This window comes from Etheostoma cragini, chromosome 18 (assembly GCF_013103735.1).
Source record: "Etheostoma cragini isolate CJK2018 chromosome 18, CSU_Ecrag_1.0, whole genome shotgun sequence".
NCBI lineage: Eukaryota > Metazoa > Chordata > Actinopteri > Perciformes > Percidae > Etheostoma > Etheostoma cragini.
The window spans coordinates 8,075,572-8,096,913 of record NC_048424.1 but is presented as its reverse complement, the minus strand read 5'-3'; the positions used below and the strand labels follow the sequence as shown (position 1 = coordinate 8,096,913).

At 41.1% G+C, this 21,342-nt stretch overlaps 1 protein-coding gene across 2 annotated transcripts in view; it reads right to left on the bottom strand.

The window, feature by feature from the left end:
- The window catches only part of LOC117961488 (glutamate receptor ionotropic, kainate 2-like), a 52,884-nt gene that overhangs the window by 13,151 nt on the left and 18,391 nt on the right, over positions 1–21,342 (bottom strand). For both annotated transcript variants that reach the window (XM_034900192.1, XM_034900194.1), the window contains exons 4-11: positions 19,086–19,267; positions 17,363–17,416; positions 15,878–16,051; positions 3,381–3,524; positions 2,456–2,563; positions 2,219–2,332; positions 1,935–2,141; positions 1,115–1,338 (exon numbers count right to left, since the gene is read on the bottom strand). In XM_034900192.1, coding sequence (XP_034756083.1) covers positions 1,115–1,338; positions 1,935–2,141; positions 2,219–2,332; positions 2,456–2,563; positions 3,381–3,524; positions 15,878–16,051; positions 17,363–17,416; positions 19,086–19,267 — 1,207 coding nt within the window. The remainder of the gene's footprint in view (positions 1–1,114; positions 1,339–1,934; positions 2,142–2,218; positions 2,333–2,455; positions 2,564–3,380; positions 3,525–15,877; positions 16,052–17,362; positions 17,417–19,085; positions 19,268–21,342) is intronic.

Here is a 21,342-nt window from a genome sequence, read left to right as displayed (position 1 = left end):
GACAAGCAAGATTTATTGCCATGGTCGGCAAAAAAGAGGCACAGTGCATGCATGCAGACAAGAGCATTATAATTTAATAAAAGTACCGAGGCCATTTCATTACAACCATAGGAATATCAATATAATTGCATGCTAATCACTTACCCTGACCATCCGTGGAAACAAAGGGCTACGGGTATAATTTGCATATTCTGAACTAACTTAGGTGACAGTTGCTGCATTCCTCTCATGTGATCATTGTGCCGGTAACATTTGAAGAAATCTGCATTAAACCCAAACCTCTCAGGAATAAAAGCGGAAGAGGAGCCCTGGGCTTAACACACATCTTTCCACATTGGTCATGCATTGGGGGTTTTAGCGGGGTGGGTTCACATAATAATTGCAGGAATTGTACTCTTACAATGGCCGAATTGTACTTGTACATTTCTTACAGCAAATTAAGAGATGTATAACAGGGAGCCTGTTTTACAGTTGCTGATGCTTGGCAAATGTGGAGCTGATTTTAATGACAACGCCAGTGTTTTTCCTTGTTTGAATTTGTTTACAGTAAAAGTACAGAAGGTAATGAATTTTTGATTTTTTCATTTTATCAATGCATAATATTGACGCTAGAATAATTGTTATGCAAAACCTAGGTGGTGAGTTCTTTTGGCAATCACCACACCTTTTATATATATATATTTTACATAAAATAAGTCCACACTTTCAGTTGTATTTTAAGACAATAATAATCAAATTTATTTTAAAAGATATTGTATGTTTGGGAAAATGTTCAACAGTAGTGTAAAGTACAAGCAAACATGTAAAAACATTGGCATGGTCCTTTAAAGTAACGTATTTATATTTGATATATTTCTTTGATGTAGATCATGTCTCCATCATTGAAATCATCTAAGAATAAAGAAGCATGGACTGCCTCTTGCAGGACTGTTTTGGCCACCAGTCACAGCTAGATCATTTTCAATGAATAAATTCCTCTCTTTTCCCCTCTTTAGGCCCGAGGGAGCAAGCAACTGCTGTGTGTTAGTGGAAGCAGGGAAACAGGTAGGGAAAAAGGATGTGGAAAGAGGAATGAGGGGAAAAAGGAAGGAAAGTGTGGGGCTAGACATGTTACCTGGCTATGACAAACAGCACACAACTGACACCCAAGCAAGCCAGCAGAATATACATCCAGATATCGGGCGAGAGGGGGTTGAGGAAGGAGAAGACCCCGGGGTTGGTGCCATTGGGCTTGCGGTACAGGATACTTATCCCCAGCGTCATGTAGGGCTTCGAGAAGTCGATGACCTTCTCTCTGGCGTAGGTGATGGCCAGAGGAGCCACTGCCAAGTCTGCTTTCTGCAATGGCATAATACAGGTTGAGTGGGGTGGGGGGTTGGTGTTTGAGTCAACCAATGAAAAATAACCAATCGAATTAGCATGTGATTTCTGTCGACAGCTCGTCTGGTCAATGTGTACAGGAATTAGAGCCGCAACGGAGGAGAGAAATTAAACTGGGGTCATTAGCTCAACTGGATTAGCAGTTCGGAAGCTGAGTTTTTCTGGAAATTACAGGATACATGTCCTTTTGATCCTTCTCATGTGGTGTCAAATGTGAGTCACTGAGGCAATTTTAAGATTAGATTAATCTAATCCCCCTCAATCGTGAAATTGAGGGGGGGAAGCCTTGAGTTTTTCATTTGCATAATCCCTCCAAGAAATAAAATATCCATCAAAAAGTGCCAGTTTTACTGTTTTCTTTTACTATGTTAGAATTCTTGCTTAATGTTTTGGAAATTCTGTGGGTGGCGCTCTTTTTTTATATAAGTTGCTAATGCTAACAAACAAACTCAAAAATTAATTAAAGCAAAAATGTATAAACTGGCTAGGAAATGGTAATGTCTGATTTTCTCCCTATATCTTTCTAATTGTAGCCCTGGTGATACTTGACTCACATGGTCCATTAGCTCCCGCACCATGCCGTTCCATTGGCCCGTGCTCTCATCCAGCGCTCCGTACTTCCCATCTTCCACTAATCGCACCTCATAGCGGAAGCCTAGGATACCAGAGAGCTCCCTCAGCAGGTCGATACAGAAGCCCTCAAAACGGTCGTTCCCATACAGAGGCTTGTCTGACTTCTTAAACATCACATACGGCTCCTCCTGTACAGGGAAAACAAGATTAGCTGTCGTTCTTTTCTTTTTGTATGCCGCTTGTGTTTTCATTTGTCTTTGTCTACCAGTATGGTGGATACACGCAGGGATTTGTTAGCCAGAGAGTCTGTGATGTTGGATGTCTTGCTTTTGTGAGACTCTGTCATATTCAGACCGCTAGGAGGATCCCATGTTCCAATCTGTTGAAATAGTTCAGTGTCATGTTTATATCACCTTGTCTATCGATAAGAAAAAATAATATTAATGTATTTCTTTAGGACTCAGAAGTCACACATCATCAACTACACCACTGTGTGACACACCTTTTCCAGCCCATCCTCCTTCAGACTGATAACATCCAGGTCGAAATCTGTCCTCAGTCCATTGGTCTTGTTAAAGAGAACACGTCCTGTCAAACCGTCCCAGTGAGCCTGGAGTCAGAAGCACACAGCATTATGAGCTAAAATCTTCAGCACCACTATTACATTAACCTCAAAGTATCGTCTTTTGCAGCAATAACAATCTAACCGTAAAACTTTTTTTGTCCCAATTATGAATTTTGTCTGGCTCTGCCTATACTGTCTGTCTCAACAACATAACAAGAAACAATAAAGCAGCCGGAATAGAAGCAGGTTTGACAGGTAAGAGTTTATTATGCATGTGGTTCATTGTGCTTGAAGTTTCACTTCAAAGCCATTGGAGGAACAGACGGGCATGGAGAGCAATAGCAGACACAAGAGGGGGAGGAAGCGCTAGCTACTACAATGGCTCATTCTGAAAATTACCTGCAATGATACCATCCACAGAATGAAAGAGCTTTGTAGAACAAAGCAAATGGCTGACCCCGACTATAGTTAAGAAGCCACACAGATGCTTTGATATAAACATGGTGGAGACATGCACGGAGAAAGAGACAGGGCGTGAAACATCACAAAAACACATGTTGCTGTGGATAATGAGGTGTTTTTTTAGATTACATTACAATGAAGATTATTGTGTTTTTTGTATTGTTAAGATTAGGCAATAAACTTGTTATAGAAGTTTCTATGGGTTTTATCATGATGATCGCAATATCCTTCAAGAGAAAGACAATAATAATGCAAAATGTGCAACTGAAAGGAAGTTCACAGAGGAAATGCTTGCAAACATGTTATTGTGCTAATCAATACAACATGCCCAAGCTACAGTGTTCAGCGGATTCCATAGGTGAAGACCGGGTGCACATTGATAGCACTGATGGCTTTGTACCTCTTTGATGAGGCTGATGAAACGGCCCCCGAAGCGCCACGGCTTATGGCGATTACACTGCAGAGAGCTGACTGTGATCTGCTGTGATTGCTGCACTGCCACCGCCACCACATGCACGGCGTCGTACATTAGCGCTGCATCCGTCTGCAAACAGGAAGGGGATATCGTTAGACATTTTCACAACACCTGCCAATACATCTGTCCAAGTGACCTTTGATCTGTCCATTTGCGGAGGGACACAAGAAGCCGTGCAAAATCTCAGGTGACTTGCTTTATTCTTTTGTCAGGACAAGAGAACATAAATTAGAAGTAATGCCAGCAGTAAATGCCCCGCATAAATCGCACCGTGTCTCAGCCTGTTAGTAAAAAAATACCAAACCACTGTCTGAGGCAATGAGAAAGCTCCGCCAGGGAGAGTCTCTCAGTGGAAGGCCAGCCTGTCACTGTGAAGACTAATGGTTCCTGATGGGTGTGCCCGCTCTCTAGAGGGAGGGAAAGCAAAACAGGCACCCGTGCATACGGGACAACTCTGACTGGCAGACTTGGTGTAACATGCTAAGTACACAGAACAAAGCACAGCTGGGATACATGTTTAACTGCATTGAAAAGCACTTATGATAGCCATCCATAAAATCCTGGTAATAAGTCATCAAAGAATATAAATGCTTGAGCTAAAATTTCTCACACTGACTGCAATGCTGAGGTTTATCTTTATTTTCTGCCTGGCACACATGAATTCCTTTCATGCCGTCTGTCCTCACAGTTTGAGACACTCTACATTTACCCAGGTCAACACATTACAGCTTTGCTCAGATCCTTTTTCTATGGTCCCACACAGGCTGAAATACACTGTGGTGATCTTATTTGACAAGTCCTGGATGACCAACCTGCGAGGGAGTATGAAAAACGACTTTGAGACCACAAAGTATCCGCAGCTATAGGGTCTTTGTGGATGCGCGTGCTGTCGGAAAGAATGAGCAAGGCTTTGGCTGAGCTAGGCACACAGCAGGAGACCAGTGAGCTGCTGTTCAGCTCATATCAGTTCCCTATGTTGTCTCTATGTGCGCAGTGGAGCATCCATGCCATCCATGTGTGAGAAGAGGAATGCAGAAAGGGTCTGGGGGGGGCAGAAATTGTGCTACATGTACAATTTTTCCAACCTATATTTATAGTGGCAGGTCAATTAAAGAAATAAATCTCACCTCCAACAGCAAGAAAAGAGAACATTCAAGTGAGGAGGGGAGGGAGTGGTGTGTGGTTGTGGTGGTGGGCAGATTGTCAGTTTTTAACTTGTCCCCTCAGTTGTCCTGTGCTTTTGGAGTTTGGTGACTGTTGATGTCAAAGGCAGCAGCAGATCAGAGCATGGGAGACCCATCTCTGCACTCTTTCATCCCGACTGCTTCCCTGGGAAAGGCGACAGCTACTGCCATATCTGCTCTCCCAGCGCAGGCAGGCAGTGTGTGGATGCTGTGCTAGTGTTGTGGTGTTAATGGCAAATGCAGATTAGGAAGAGTCTGTCATTCCGCTAATCTATGTTTTTGAATACTAGGGTGGAGTTTTTCACCCAGTCAGTATCCAAACACTACATTCTCCACTGAAGGGAAAGATTGGATGTCCCATCATCCAATTATTGTGTTATAAACTATATACAACAAGTTTTTTTTTTAAACTGCTCAATCTGGTTTGAGAAAAGTTTAAATAATCACATTTAGTTTCAGTCCACTTCTAAAGGGCCTTATACATTTTGAATTTATTCCACAAATTCACTTTGGAAATGGTTTTAGTTTAACAGTGACAGAGTTGAATTCCTGCAACTCAAAATAAATCTGTGCAGCTTTCTAGTAATGTTTTTTGTCTACCTTTTTACTTTTGTTTTTATTTTTGACCTTTTCCTCAAACCAATATTACATTCCTGTTCTTCCATCTGTGAACTCTTTGTTACTTTGGGTCAAACTACAGCATGCACATTATTTTCTAATAAAACATTATAAAGATATTTGGTGAAAAACAGACATCAGACAATTTTTTCACTAAAATTAGATTGAGTTCGAAAGTTCTGCTTGCAAGTTTATTTTTCATGTTTTTTAAATCCAGTGGGGATATTTTAGCACAACCTGGATGCGTGACTGGAGGCTAATAATGTAGGATTTTTTGTAGATGACAGGGACTACTTTATGAGGAATGACATGCAGCAGATGTGCAGTACACAGTTTCAAAATTAAAACATTGACGCCTTAAACATGCTACGATGACAATTTTATTGCATTCTAATAATATATAAGGCCCTATCCAGTTTTTTATCTAGGCCACGATATAGACGGAAAATTGTTTATTGTAACGTAAAGATCGATTTGCCTACAAGATAGTCTATATAAGAACAGCAGTTTATCAGATGCTTTCCACTGTAAACACAGTTGTGTTTGCTACAGTGTTTGCACTCTGAGGTCAAATACTCCACAGAATCCATCAGCCTCTTTGTTTGATTGATGCCGTTCTATCAGACTTAACAAGCGTACTTGGAAACATTTCCTCCATCTTTTAACGTTTGATTGCTGTAATATATCAAATATTGTCTGGCTCTAATGATTTATGTGGCAAAGATCTTTTTCCTGTTTGCCTTTGCAGCAGAACAATTCCTGAAGACCCCTTTGTGATAGAAACAAAGAGAGGCTGGCATCAAGTGGAAGAAGGAGAGATCAAGAGAAGTGTATGGGGGGTGGGGGGGGGGTGAAACGATGGCTCACAGCTCTGGCAGATTGCATTCAATTTAAAAACAATCCAAGAGCGATCTTGATATTTATTTCAGAGCCAAGCATTGGTCCTATGGGGTGTTTTAAGTGCTTTAAGTGAAACCAATCTCAAACCCCAGGGACACTCAGACAGAGAGGGGAAAGGGTTTCAAACAAGATGCCCGAAATCTTTGTTGCCTTGACTTTCTCGCCTCTCCGTCTCTCTTTCAGTCAAACACCTACATAACCACCTGCAATCAAACACAGAGCTCTCTCTGCTTCAATAAAAGTACCAGCCAAGATGCCCTTTCCTAGGCTACATGTAATGACTCAATTTCTTTTCCATGCACATCTTCCTTTCCACTCCATGATGTCTTAGCTCATCTTTGCATGAACATGAAACATGAGGAGCATACAAATAATAACACAGACATGCAGGAACCAATTAGCAAGATGTGTGTACGCCACACACCGAAACGGGAACACGCTCAGACATAGTGACTAACCTCAAGCTTCCCAGAGGCATGCCTCGTTTGTTGTAGTTGCATGCAGTTTCCTAAATTTAGAACAGGTGAACTGCAAACACTACTGAACTTGCCACTGTGTGTCTGTCTATGTATGTGTGTATTTACACAAATATATTCCTTTTCACGGCATCAGTATTCACACCAGCTCCCCACCTGTGTATAAATCCTCTCATAATGTTGCACCCTGAAAAACGGCTTCTCTCTCAATCAGTCGTCCTCTCCCGAGCATTCCTCCACACCCATGCACCCACCGACCCACACACCCACCCACACACACAACTGCCGTTGCTTGTGTACAGTAGAACTCCAGTGTTTATACATATCATATACATCTGATTAGCCCTAATGAGATTAGCACTGACCTGTTATTCACCATGCATCACTGGGCTCCAGCTGCCAAGCCCAGAGCAATGCAACGCACGCACACAAACACACACAAACACACACACACACACACACACACACACACACGCATGCATGCACGCGCACACAGCATTGCCATCAGCATCGGAGTCACAGTGTCAGCGGGAGAGAGAGAAACTCATTGTTTTCTTGGAGCCGAAGTCACTCTGCCCTCAGATCACAGACAGACCCATGGGGTTTGATGATTTGATAGAAGAAGGAGGTAATTATTCATTTCTTTCCATAGTTTATATGTATTTGTTCTGCTTCAATGCACAGTAGGTGCAAGTTTTTGAGTCACACTTTTTGCTGTTAGACACATAACTGCTTTTCTAAACTTTATGTTTAGCAATTCAATCTTAGTTAGTTAGTTTTCTGTAATAACTACACCGTGATATTTAAATTTAACTCCCCCCTCACTAGGTGAGAAAATAATTTGAGGAAATTGTCACGATGAGGATGGACACTCGTGGGAAATGTCTTCACACAATTAGGGATTAATTTTAAACTTATCAAGAAATATGGCCCCCTTTAAGAGCAGCTAGTGGGAGAGCAAACCACATAGACAAAAGTGGATTGTCTAAATATGGACGAGGGTCCATAACACTTTCCTGTCATATCAATTACAATGAGGATTTGGGGAAATAAATGTATTTGCTTTTTGGTTGATAGTAACATAAGAAGATTGATACCCCCTGTAAGAAAGCAAATATAAGTATTTCTCAAATTTAACAATGGATAGAGTCAGCATACAGTTTACAGACGTTTCTGAGGCCTCAAAACACTCTCAATGTTAGTACGTCTACGTACTAACTACGTGAAACGTTTCTACGTTTTTTGGGAACTACTGTAGTAATTCAATTCTAATGCAAGATGCAACCAAGTATTTCTGGCATTGGTGTGTTACATTAGACCCTGGGGGATGAAACTGAGTCAGTGCACTGAGAATTGTGCAAACTTTCACTTCTAGGACAAAAATGAAAAGAAAAGAGTCGAAAAACACTGAAATATGACATATGTGATTTATGGGGCATATTATAGCTGTTTGAGGCCTCGTAGCAGAGAAGGGAAAGCAGGCAGTGTCAAATCATTTCGGTGGGGAAAAAGCCCTCGGGTGACTGAAACTCTGTATAGTGCCATCTCTCTCTGTCCATAACTTTTCCACTCTGTCTCTCTTTGTCTCTTTCTTTCTGGCCGCCGATGTTCTGCCCCCGTCTCTCCTCAGTCCATCCTCCCTTCATTTCGACTGTATCTCTTTCTCTCTTTCAACCCTTTAGTTTTTTTGTCTTCCCTCTGCCTTCCCCGGTTGCTCTCTACAGTATTTTTCTGAGCTGTGCAAGCGCGTTGCTCAAAGTGTGGGTATATTTGGGGCTCTGCCAGTAGTGTCGCTGTCATTTTTCTTTTTTTTGGTGCGTTGGATGTTTAATCCCTTTCTCACATTGCATTTCCACATGCTGAGGCAACGGAGCAGCTTTGTTTCATTTTTTTAATGAGTTTTTTTTTCACAGGAAAGTAAGACTGCCTTCTTCCGACGAGTACCCCTGGGCAACGGATCCATTGATGGTGCAGGATTTATGTGAAAGCACATTCATGGTTTTATTGTAGATTTAAGCACATTTTAAAGGGAAATAAAGGACTACACCGCAGAGTTATTTTGTTTAAAAGAAAGCACCCTGTGGGAGTAGTGAGAGAGTGGGTTGAACTCTCTTAGGTGTATGTGTACTCAGCATTGATTTGGTGCGATTAAAGTATTTTATTAAATACTGACAGATGCGGGAATTATGACAAATCCCCACTCTGACCGAATCACTTGCCTCAACACTGTATATTGAATGACAATATATATTATATTTGAACTTGGGAACACAGTCAGAAGGGGAGAGAGAGTTAGTGACCTTATCAAACGTTGAAAACAAACAATTTGTATACATAGCTAAATGGGAGAAAACATGCACAGACTGCTCATACTAACTACCTAGTCCCTCTTCTGTTTGTTCCAAACAAACCCCTGATGCTGCTGCCAGAATCACAAATCTTGCACACAAGACTTTTCCCTACAGAAATGTCTAATTTTGGGTGAAAGAAAAAGCAATAAGCAGAATATATTTATTTTGCGCAAAAACAAGATTAAGAGTCTACAGCCACGCCAGCAGCTCTGTGAGGCTGCATTTACCAACAGCAGTGCTTTGAGCTAAAAGCTAATGTCAGCGTGCTAACTTGCTTACAAGGACAATGCTAACATGCTGATGTTAAGCAAGTTGGCATGCTAACATTTGCAAATTAGCAAGTTAACACAAAGTACAGATGGGACTGATAGGAATGGGATTTGTGCTTAGGTATTTAGTCATAAACCATAATATTGGATACATTCAAAACTTGACTTCCTAGACAAAAAAAATCCAGGGTTTACCAAAGTAACCCCTTGAAACATAGTATAAGACATCCTGATGAGGACATTTTATGACAATCCTTTTAATTTCACTCAAAACCACAATTGTTACCCTCATGGTGGCACTGGAGGAAAAACCATGAGATCACCACAATCAGTTATGGTTACATTCTCAAGGGACTATAACTATGTGTACAGAATTTCATGGCAAACCATCCAATAGACCAACTGACATACAGACCTAAACTGCCATCCCTAGAGTCATGCCGCTAGCTCGGCTAGAAATGGAGGGAGGGAGATCACAGATTATTGGAAGTAACTGCCAAATAAAAACATTGAATACGATACATCCCTCATTATTTTATTAAGTCGGACAAAAGTGGTAGTGAATACTTGGAGCAGTGGTGTCCCACCATACACCACGCAACAGCCTGCTGTTGGCAGCACCCTCCACTTCAGAGTTCACCATAATTAGCACCACGCTGCCTAACCTACATCTGATTAAGTGGCTGTTTAACATGGTGGCCTTTACTCAAATTTAATCAGCCTCCAGACACGTTTAACTTAAGAAGCCAGAAGGTGCCAACAGGTTTTTCTTTGTCTCACTTCATCAAATAAATACCCTTTCCCAAATGCCCATAGTAACACACACAGCTTTTGCAATTCAAATGATATTGTTAGGTAATCTTTTTTCCAAGTGTTTTGTCATTTTAACATATTAAAAATAAACTCTTGTTTTAAATTCGACCACTCCATCTCTTTCTCGCTGCCTGTTTTCGCTCACAAAAGGCTTCTATGGACCAAGGGAGCATTGGTGCTAATAATGTTGATGCTGTGCCAAGCCCAGCTGGTGGTGCCCGGCACAGGGCATCGAGTGTCTGCTCTCCACAGTTGCTGTCTTTAAAAGGCTCTCTCTTCTGCCAACTGGGATCAGAGGGAGGGAGATCACATTGCTGTAATGGACGCAACCAACCTGTGAACCTGTTTGGAGTGCAGCCTGGTAGCTCTGCATATCAAATACAACATTGAAGCACTGCCCTATTCTATTTAGCGGCGAAGAAAATGTGTTTTCAAAGCACCTGAGAGCAGGTTGCAATAACATCTTATTAGAGCCTGACATTTACCAATGTATTATATATATATATATTTGAGAGGAAAAAAATCTAAAATGATACATTGGCTATAGGTTATAAATGACAAACCTTACCAATGTCTGATAAAGGCCACTTAAAATTGGTTAATAACAATCGTTACCAACACCTGTAATATTTTAAAGAAAACAAAGTACTACTGGACCAATTATATAATTGCTTCACTGGTTTTAGACATTTTCGGCATTTATGTACTATAATAATTTGTTATTAATAAGCTGACATTAATATTGATACTAATATACGGTATATGTGATAATCTCAAATTGGCCAATAATAACAGTCATGCTGACGCATCAGTCGGCTGCTGAATTAAATTGAATCTGCTACACTATATGTGGGTATTTACTGAGCTCTTCCAATATCCAATATACTTATTTAAGCTGCTGGGGGAAAACTCAGTTTTGAACAAATAAAATGAATCCCCAAATACTGGATCTAATTTCCAGTAAAGTTTATTTGTGCACTGATTCATATCAGGCCAAATAACAGAATGCGTCCCCTTTTCAATATCACATTGACTGGGGAACTCAAAATTTGGCTCCACATCTACACCGAGGACTCTCATTTGGTTGAAATGCTGCATGAATGAAGCTCACAAGGGACGGGGATTCATGTGGAGCTATTCTCTTGCCATTGTCAGATTGCAGGCAGCCATGTGGTCCCCAACAACAAACCTGAGCCAAGTCCTCCCCTTTGGGAAGCCACCAAACATGGGGAAGTGAATCAGACATCTTACAGTATGTGCTTCACACTTACACACAGTACAATACAAACACATCTAGCAGATTCCTTTCTACCGTTCTTGTTATGTGGGTGGCTCCTACCCTACTCCCAGCAGGGCTTGTTAATGCCACAAGGTATCTGTTCTCTCGCCCCTCTCTCCCTCTTTGTCTGTCCCCCTGTACATTTCCCTGCAACAATGCTCCCTCCCTGTTTCTCTTCCTCTGTACACAGTATCCCTTTATCTCGTACAAAGACACAAGCTTTAATCTTAATATAAACAAATACTCCACCCCAAAAAGTTACAAATTTGAACTAAAACCTGTTAACATAATTTCAGTCTTTATGAATCTGGGGGTCACTGGTGGTACTGATAAGTGTTATTTAATATTACAGGTCCCAGACTTCAGTTCATAATTACGTGTATCGATCACTGAGGACAGAAAACACACCTTGAGTGGCCACTCAAACACTGGCTGAGAGGAATCCATTGTATCATTGTTTTAATCGAAGTCGGACAAAGAAGTCTACTGAACTCATGATTGAATGCTATCTTAATTAAATGTCAAATGTTGTCAAATGATTGTCGTTCACAAATGCAGATACATTGGCAGGTACAGAGTTGGTTTCGATAAGTGAAATGTTTCCAAATTACGGAGGGGAAATTATCTCATGTTGCAAATTACAGCTTGCAAATGTTGTGAAAAATGGGACCCAGGATATGTGAATGCATCATTTCCTGTCAATCCCTTGTGCATGGGTATGCACATCGTTTCCCATGGGGGAAAGGCAGACTACCATATGGAGGCAGTTACATAATGCAAATACATTTTACAGCTATTTCTGGAAATATGCTGGCCATAAAGAGTATACAGTGTATATTATATATATTTTCCTTTGGGCGTCCCTATGTGTTTGTCTCTCTCTTCCTGTCTTTCATTATTTGTATGTCACTACAACTAGGTTTCCTTGTGTACAATGTACAATGCTGCTTTTTAATCACATTTAGTCATTAACAATTATTTACTGTACAGTATCCCGTGAAAGCTTGCTGAGCAGGCATGTTGTGCTGATTTCAACTTAAGTGTCTTGCTCAAGGATATCTCAGCAATATCTGCTGATGGAAAGGAACAAAAACAGTCACATTTGCAGATTGTCTTCACTTCTGCCTTTATCTTAAGTAGGCTATATTCATGTTTCTAATGACTGTGACAGACCAACCCAATAATCAGCCGTTGGACGGCAGTACAGAACACACCGAACAGACTTGAGTCACTGACCTTGCCAGACTAAAGTCTGTTTGGTGTGTTCTGTGCAGTGGTCCAAAGGTGCTTCAGCCTTCATTTTGACTGACCTGACATGCTCAAAAGGAAGGCGGGCACTGCCGACAGTCAGTCTCACATGACCAATCTGATTGGTGGAGTGCAAACCCGGAAACGAGGAGCGGGACAAGAGTGTCTCAAAATTTTACCAAATCTTTTAAACTTAAGTTTGTTGATCTGAAATGACGACAGATTCAACAACTGCATGGCCTATTTCTCACTTAAAATGTTTTCAGAAACACGTTTCGTCAGTATAATATGAGATTGTATTCTGATCAAGCTGCGGCAGTCTGGCTTTGAATTTCCGGAGGAACCAGAACCACGTGACGCGTTCCAGTAAGCTGCCGGTTTTTCATTTTTGGGCACCAATTCCGATTACCTCCACCTGCTGTTATGGAGACGTATTACGTTTCCTCGCTTTGGTGTGGTCTGAGGCACTTTTTTGACCGACTCGGGGAGATTGATCAGTCCAACTGCCTTTTCCGCTGAGGGTTTGCCGTCTGGTTGGTGTGTCAGGGGCTTAAATCATTTAGCCTGTGTTGCGCTAAGATGCATTTTATAGTGTCCCATGCGAAGTTAACCAGCAGCCCCATCATTATTATGAGCTATTACACCACAATAGCCTCGCTGTCTCTGGAGAACATCCCACCCTCTGTTGTGGTAATTATAGCTCAATGAAATGTAGACATAAATGAAATGATTTAGATGTAGAATATATCTGGCCCTAAAGCCTCAGTGAGGCTTACAACTGGGAAACTGTTTTTGTCTTTTTCTCAGTTAAATCCAACTATATACTTAGCTCAGTGAATGGGGATTTAAAAGAATGCAAATTACAACGAAGCATTAAACCAAATATCTAATTAACTCCATACAATAATTATCCACAGATGGGAAACAATGAATAATAAGTCCATCCAACCATCCATCCATCCATCCATCCATCCATCCACCCATCCATCCATCATCCATCCACCCATCCATCCATCCATACTAAACAGGTCTTGGGTCTCTAACTGCTGTTAATTCCCATTAAGATCGAGGTTACAACAATTTGAGCTCCAAATTACTCTAGGGGCATGGTTAAAGAGTCTGCACAAACACTTTCATGTCCACACGCAAGTGAACTGAACTGATTAGCATCTCCACTCTTATTATGCACCGCTCCACGTCAGCGATACCTCTGACAAACAGCGCTAAGAGGAAGGGACCGATTGCATTTGTGGCTGCGAGGCTGCCTGGGCGGAGGAGGGACATCTCATTATGCATCCTTCCCTGAGACAACACTCGGCCTCACCCAAGGCTTAGAGTGTCACTGTGATTTTACACTAGCCTGAATTAAAGTGAGCCTAGTGGCAAAACATCGCATGCACCACTCGAATCCTGGGAACACCCACACCCTCATCTTTTCTGCCTGTTCTCCTCATCAACTCCCCTCCTGCTGCCTCCATCTCACCCCCAACCCCACCCCCTCCAACCCTCCTCCTCCCATCTCAGTCAATCAGTTCTTCATAAAATCACAAGGTGACACGAACGGCGTTGTCCTGGTAACCATCGCTACACAACTGTTGCCTGGTCACGGAGCACAAACAAGCCCCGAGCCCAGCATTGCTTCTCTGTTGCAGAGAATGAGAACAAGGCTTGAGAGAGGGGAAATAAAGGCTGGAGGGAGGGTCGGGGGTGGAAGGTCACACACTGGCTGCTGCAGCCCTCTTTCAATTAATGATACCCTTCAAGGTGGCTTCTGAGCCAGGAGCACTGCAGCATAAATATCAGGCAGATCTACAAATGTATTAAACACTTTTGAGTTGCAGAGAAACCAAACCATTATTCTAACCACCACGTTTATAATGTAGGTACGGGCTATTTTTCAAAATCACCAACAGAACTGCTTCTACATTGTTCCTTTATTATACCATTAAAATGAGATTTTTTTATATTCATGCTGCCATTTCTTCATTGACGCATTATAAGGAATCCTTTTAAGACGAAACACTCTAAAGAATAAAATACATCAGAGCCAGGATTTATAAATAGAGCACTCTAATGAAGTACTTTATCAAGCTTGCGTGAGCCTTTGGACGCATTATTCATTATTCTAGTCCAGTGAGATATGTCAATATGTAGTATTGGATCTGACAAAATGATTCATGCAATGCTAATTAATCAATTCAACATTTCCACTAATATGCATTAATTTCCGTCTGAGGAAATAAATCAAGTGATTTAAGTTCCTTGTGCGTTGCATTAATCTTTTTGCATACATACAGTAACTGCTTTGCTTGGTTTTGCACACTTTAGTGACACATAACAAAAAAGGATACACATACTGTTGTTTGAAGGACAAAAATATGATATCTATATTTACTGTATGTGTTTGGCAAAAAATTAAACCGTGGTATATTTACATGGATTTATTTATTAAAGACTAATTGATTTCTAGTGAAGTGAGTAAATTAAAGCTGTGACTGATATATGAATAGACACTTCTTTACTAGAGTCTTTGATGAAAAGACACATCTTGCATTACACTGATTTCTGATACCAGATAAAGAAAGAGTAGCTGAAAGCAGGAAAAAAAGGTGTTTGTCTGCAAGGAAGGTGTTGCGAGGGAGGTGGAGTAAACTCACTGTTTACAACAGCACCCAGGCCCAGAAAGGGACCTTGAATGTCCATGATGAGCTGTATTGACTTTTTCACTTTCAAATCACCTTATCCCATGATTCTTTTGGATGCCATCCTGAAAAAAGCCAAGGCCATAATTTCCATCCAATTTGTTGCATCTCTCTGCATGAACACTGACAGATTGTCATATTTTGGCCATCCTCCCAGAGGAGTGTTGCGAGAGGCAGAAGGGCAGATAAACGGCTATTACCATTCACACCACCTCATTATGGAGCATTTAGACCCAGGAACACCAGCCCAAAAGCACCACACAGTGGGCGTTCATGCTGCCCCCGTGCTCACCCCAGAAGCACTTTACCATGGAGCTTGTGATTGACAACTGGTGCTCATGTGTATTCCCCTTAAAAACTATTGCATATTTCAAAACATGATTTTAAAAAAAGTACAGTAACCTAGTTCTTAAACATAATTACATATACACACACAAATGTCGTCAGCATAAAACCCCTGAAGGAGCTGTTACATTTCATATGGCTTCAGATTGATTCGGTCATCTTGACCTATAAGCATATTTTTGCATGCACAGCATAACATTTGCATTACGTAAGCAGCATAAAAAAGTTGGAGCCTACCGTCATGAATCCATCCAGCAGGCCTGAGTCTGGTTTCGGCGGGGCTTGTAGCCGCTCCATTGACCACTTCTCAATGATTGACGACACCTGAGAGTTTTCTGTGTTGAGGATGCGGAACCCGGTCATGTTGACTCCACTAAAACGATACGGTTCCATGTCGAGGGCAAAAAGGTCCTGAATACATAAGGATTAAAATCTAGTGTTTAAGCTGCAGAAATAATTAATTTCTTCTTCTTCTTTGCTTGTACACTTCTATACTGTACATCTCTCATGCATCCTCAGTAATTAAGAGCAGTTGTTTGAGTGGCAGCAAGTGAGAGTAGAAGACACAGTTGAAGGTATTTCAGGAGTCATTTTATCTCATGCGGAGGCAGCAGCCTTAATGAAGGCAAGGCTTTCAAGGTTACAGGCAGGCTTTTGGTGGACTGCCATCTATCATGTGGAAGTGAAAGGACAACCCAATTGTCCTGCATACAGCATGTCTGGCATCTCACCAGGCGGATGTCTTTGGGACGCAACAACACAGTTGACAGAGCAACAGCAGGTGATGGACGCAGAATGGGGGGGCCACGGTCAATGTTTGCTGTCCTATTCCAAAAGCAGCATGCATGGCTTGGCACCAGTGTACAGCAGCTTTGGCCGGCACAGTGGCCTCAAACAGGCCAACACACTGGCTGATGTTAGGCATGTCCACCCTGACAAGCAGAAGTATGCCTGTTGACAGAGGCCTATAATCACTATTCTCTTTACTTTTCCAATGACATATTAGCTGCCACTCACTCCACTTTCATCTGGCCAGGTTCTTATGTGAATGCACAAGGGATAGTTAGATGTCCTGTCCACTGATAAATGTATTTTTCAGGTCAGTTTTCTCCAACCTTTCCATCAGACCAATTGTGCTTCAAACAACACAGCATGCAATTTATTTGTTAGCTATAATGGACCAAATGGGTGACAGTCTCATCTGCTCAGGGCTATTATCTGAGCTCTCAGTCTTCTGTTCTCTGGGCTCAGGGAAGATGTGCTGCTGTTCATCTGTAGAGTGGTGAGCTATATTTGTAGTGGCTAGATCAAAGAACTTAAAAGAACTTCAATCACTGCTAGAGTCAAAATTAAATATATCCAACTGCTTTTGTTTTCTACACTCAGGGTTGATAGAGTATATTTATAATCAACACCATGACAGTGAGTCAGCTTTTCAAGGCAATGTATTTCTATCAGCACAAATATGGGTTTGAAGTAGTAAATAATAGCATGTTGTTCTTTGTCTGGCTCCTGATGACTCATATTTATTATTTATTTTTAGAGAAGAAACACTGCTTTCAGACACAGACAGACGGATGCATTTTTGCCTTGCAACAAGCAGGTCAAGAAGCCACAACAAAAAAACAAAAAACACACACATTTTTAGTTAGATAGTGCTGTGCAAAAAAATGGCGATGTATTAAATAATTGCATTTTGTCAAAATGAAAAAGCGTACTCACCAGGGTAGTAAAAATATAATGGTAGTATTCTGTCATCATACCCATGGCCAGGGCCTACAAGAACAAAAGCACATCAGTGTAGTAAGTAAAAAATTAATAATACATATTTAGAAATAAGATTAATATTGATGAGAGGACTACTCTATTCAATTAACTCTAAATGTGCAGTCAGCTGATACTGAGATCTCTTCACTGACCAGGAAGTCAGCTTGGAACAGAAAATGTTTCACATTAAAAGAGAGGAGCATTGTGTTAGAGCATTTTAAAATCGGGCAGCCAGGGGGGGTTGATAATTGATTAAAAGATATGTAGAATTAATCTTACACTTACAGTCAGGAAAACACTGTGTGGCCATTGCAAACACAAGATAGCATTGCAGTTATTGGACAAAGACGTCCAATATACTCCAACTTCAATCAATAAATCAACCAACCAACTTTGTCAATAAATAATCATTCTTGTTGCTTCCCGTAGACACACACAGGAGACTTCAAGCGGTGCAATACACTTACACTGAGAAGACTTCAGTTCAATAAGAACCCCCAACTTTCTCATTAATAATGTGCCTCTGTAAAATTAATTTAACATGCCTGTGAGCAGAATTAGACTTTCTAATTAAAAAACCTTTATTGTGCAACGGAGAGCTTCCATTATGATGGGTCAGTAGTAGAGATCTAATATTCTACAAAGAGATTAAAGACGCACCGAGCAGAAAGTAGATGTCTGAATCCTTTGCATCAGTGCTTAAAGAGTGAATAATAAAGGGAAGGGAACACATACTGTATGAGCTTATTGTTTTAGTGCATATTCCTAATGATATGAAGTATGAGTCTATGCACTGAGTACTGAGTATCTATGAAGGGAATTGACGCACATTTCGGGAATGCAGTTAATTCCGTAATTTAATTTTAATTTAATTCAGGAAGATTAATCACTCATTTTATTCAAAAATGACATTTGCATTAACTTAACTGCTCTTACTGTTTGCATATTCAACTTAAAAGGTGAATGGTATGGATCTCCAATGACATTAATTATGTAAAATATTTAAACAAACCAATATTTGTGGAATAATTAAATAATTATTTAAATTTCACATACGAGTAGGACATGTTATTTTATCATTCATTTTAATTTAATTATAGGCAACTTCAAAAGTCTGCTTTATTTTATATTGGTGCACTTCTACTTTATGTAAGTTTTATTCATATATATATATATATATATATATGTACAGTCATTTTTCATGCACAGAAGGAAGGGGATGGGATGAAGAGGAGGGTGGGGCAAGCTAGTCTCGTTTTGTTTGAAAATACTCAGAACGTCAACAAGAAGTAACGTCACCTTACATTGCTTAGAGCACCTTTTAGAGTCAGAAGGCACGTGATTGGTTAAAAGATGAGAGGGCGGTGTCATGAAAGGTGATATGAAATTAAAAATATATCATTGTGAAATAAAAACAAACTTAAGAATAAACTCTACTAAACTCTCTTTCTTTAAAATTTAAAAATAACCCAACATCACGTAGAGCGCCTTTAAGACGGCTTGGGAAAGGGAAGTTTGGGGTCCCCTACTGGAGCTGCTGCTCCCATGACCCGAGACCGGATAAGCAAACGAAGGTGGATGGATATTATTAATCACTTTGGAATAAATAGTCCCCCCAGGTTTGGTATTTGTAATGAATTTTAATGAACTATCCTGGCTCATTAAGTTGGGTCCACACCTGTTTTAGGATCCATGCAGCCATTTCATGTCCACAATCAAAGATGACATGGAACTCTTTTGCCTTCTTCATCTCCTTCAGAAGTGGCTTGGCATCCTTGGTCTCCGTGGGCAGCTGACGGATCTTCAAACGAATGTTGTATCGTGAAGGCGCCTTGATCAGCTCCTGCAGTCGAATGAGACCTGCAGACAAAGAGGACACATATAGCGTGAAAAAAAGAATTATAAAGACACAGCTACATCTTGTGTTTGTATAGCCGAAGCTGAGGAAGCCACATAAAACAACTGGATTCGGGTTTTCTCAGGAGAAAATAGGCACATATGTATGTCTTCCTAATCCACAGTCTATTGGTCCTCCTACTCATGCTTGGCAAGCAAACAGACAGCTACAGACCTATCAAGAGGATTTAAAACCAGCCCAGCACATTGCACTCTTTCATAATAAATGCACAAAATGGAAAGAACCTCTTGTTGCACCCTCCTACAGAAACTTCCAATCCTACAGAAGCCTCCCAAATGTTGATTCGCTCTTGTCTTCAATGATACCATACAGCAGCATGGAATAGGTTCAATTTTATCCTGATGGAAAGCTGCGGCCATTCCTGCCACTCCGCGCTCTCTCACACACACAATTCAGATGTGCTCTGATGAGAGAGGCTCTGTTTGCCCAGCTTGTACTTGCCCCTAGGGAGCATGACGCCACTGTCATATATTGAGCTACAATCTTCACCTTTCATTTCTTGGCCACACACTCAGGTAGAAAGCTCTCCGGGAGATACTGTGATGAGATTACAATGAGTTTCTCCCTCAGTAAAGAACTTCAGAGTGCAGGGATGAAAGAGGCTGGATTGATGGGAGAGATGATTACTTGTCATGTATAAAAATGGATGTAGCTCTGAGGATAGTTTGAGAGGGAACTGGAGAGAGATGGGATTTCTTTTCCTTCTTCTTTGTGGAACCACTTTAAGATAGCTCAGCCTATTTTTTATTTTGAAATGAAGTGCTGTGTGAGCAGTTTAATGGTCTTACTGTGAGTGGGGCTGGGTCTCCCTGAGGCCTATAGAAATATTGGTGTGAAATAGGAGCATGCAAGTCTTGTTGTGAAAAGTACCAGTGCAGGGAGGAATACTGAACCACCTAGCGCTTTCCTCAGGTAATCCCAATAGATCCCTACTCTAGGGCATGTCCTCGTCTCCCTGTTTTTGTTCGTACTGACACTTTGGGAGGTGTTAGGCAAGAAAAAAAAATCTGTCAAGGGAGCTCAACGTTTGGGAAACACTGTCAGTGTAGATGTTTGTGGGCTCTGGCTAATGCCTTCAGACTTTCCCCCTGGATCTTCTAACGGCTGTGTGTGAATATTTTATCCCCTCTGATAGTTTTTCCTGCCAGCCGTCAGATAGACTCCAATCAGCAATGCGGGGCCCTGGAGCATGAAGCTGTGTGATTACAGCCTGGGACCAGGTGGAAGCGGTGGCGGGAAGCTGTCACACTTTTCAGGGCGTCAGGTGTGTTATAGCAGAAATGCGCTAGAGAAGAGGCCAAAGTCGCTCATATCTGACAGAGAGACAGGCGAGAGGTCACCTTTTGGCATCTCACTGGGGCAGATTGCTGGAGAATGAGGGTGTTAACATACTAAGCTGCAAGGCAGGAAGTGGAGAGAGGTCAAGGAGATGAGTCAGAATAATGTGGCAAGTGGGACAAGTCATTGGGATTTGGTCGGGGGTTGGCGCACAGGCGCTAGCCTGCTGCAGGATTGGCTGTTTCCTTAAATCTATGCGTCAGTGAAAGTAGAGATGATGGTAGAAGCGAAATAGCAGTAAAACTATTAGTTATAATAAGGAACAGAAGAGGTGTTACATTTCTTATTTAGCGGCACAATTTGGGAAGTCAACTACAAGACAATATTCATTTGCTCAGAGAAGGGAGTGAATTCATTACGCAACCTGTCTAAAATTTAAACCTTCTTTAAACTCTGTCTAATTTACCTACATTAAGCTGTCAACCAAATCATTCCAAATAACCCATGAATTGCAAATGAGCATTTGAATATTGTTATCTTCTCTCAAGCGATTACACTTTCCCTCATAAAAATATCACTGCACTCCAGCTAAATTATGACTCTTCTTTTAAAATGCATATTATGAGCCACTCTCCACAAAGTCACAGGATAGACAAAATGGCTCACAGACACATTTGATAGCCACCCTCAGAGATCAAGTGTCTCTCTGTTATTAACGTCGGTTGTCAGCCCCCACATA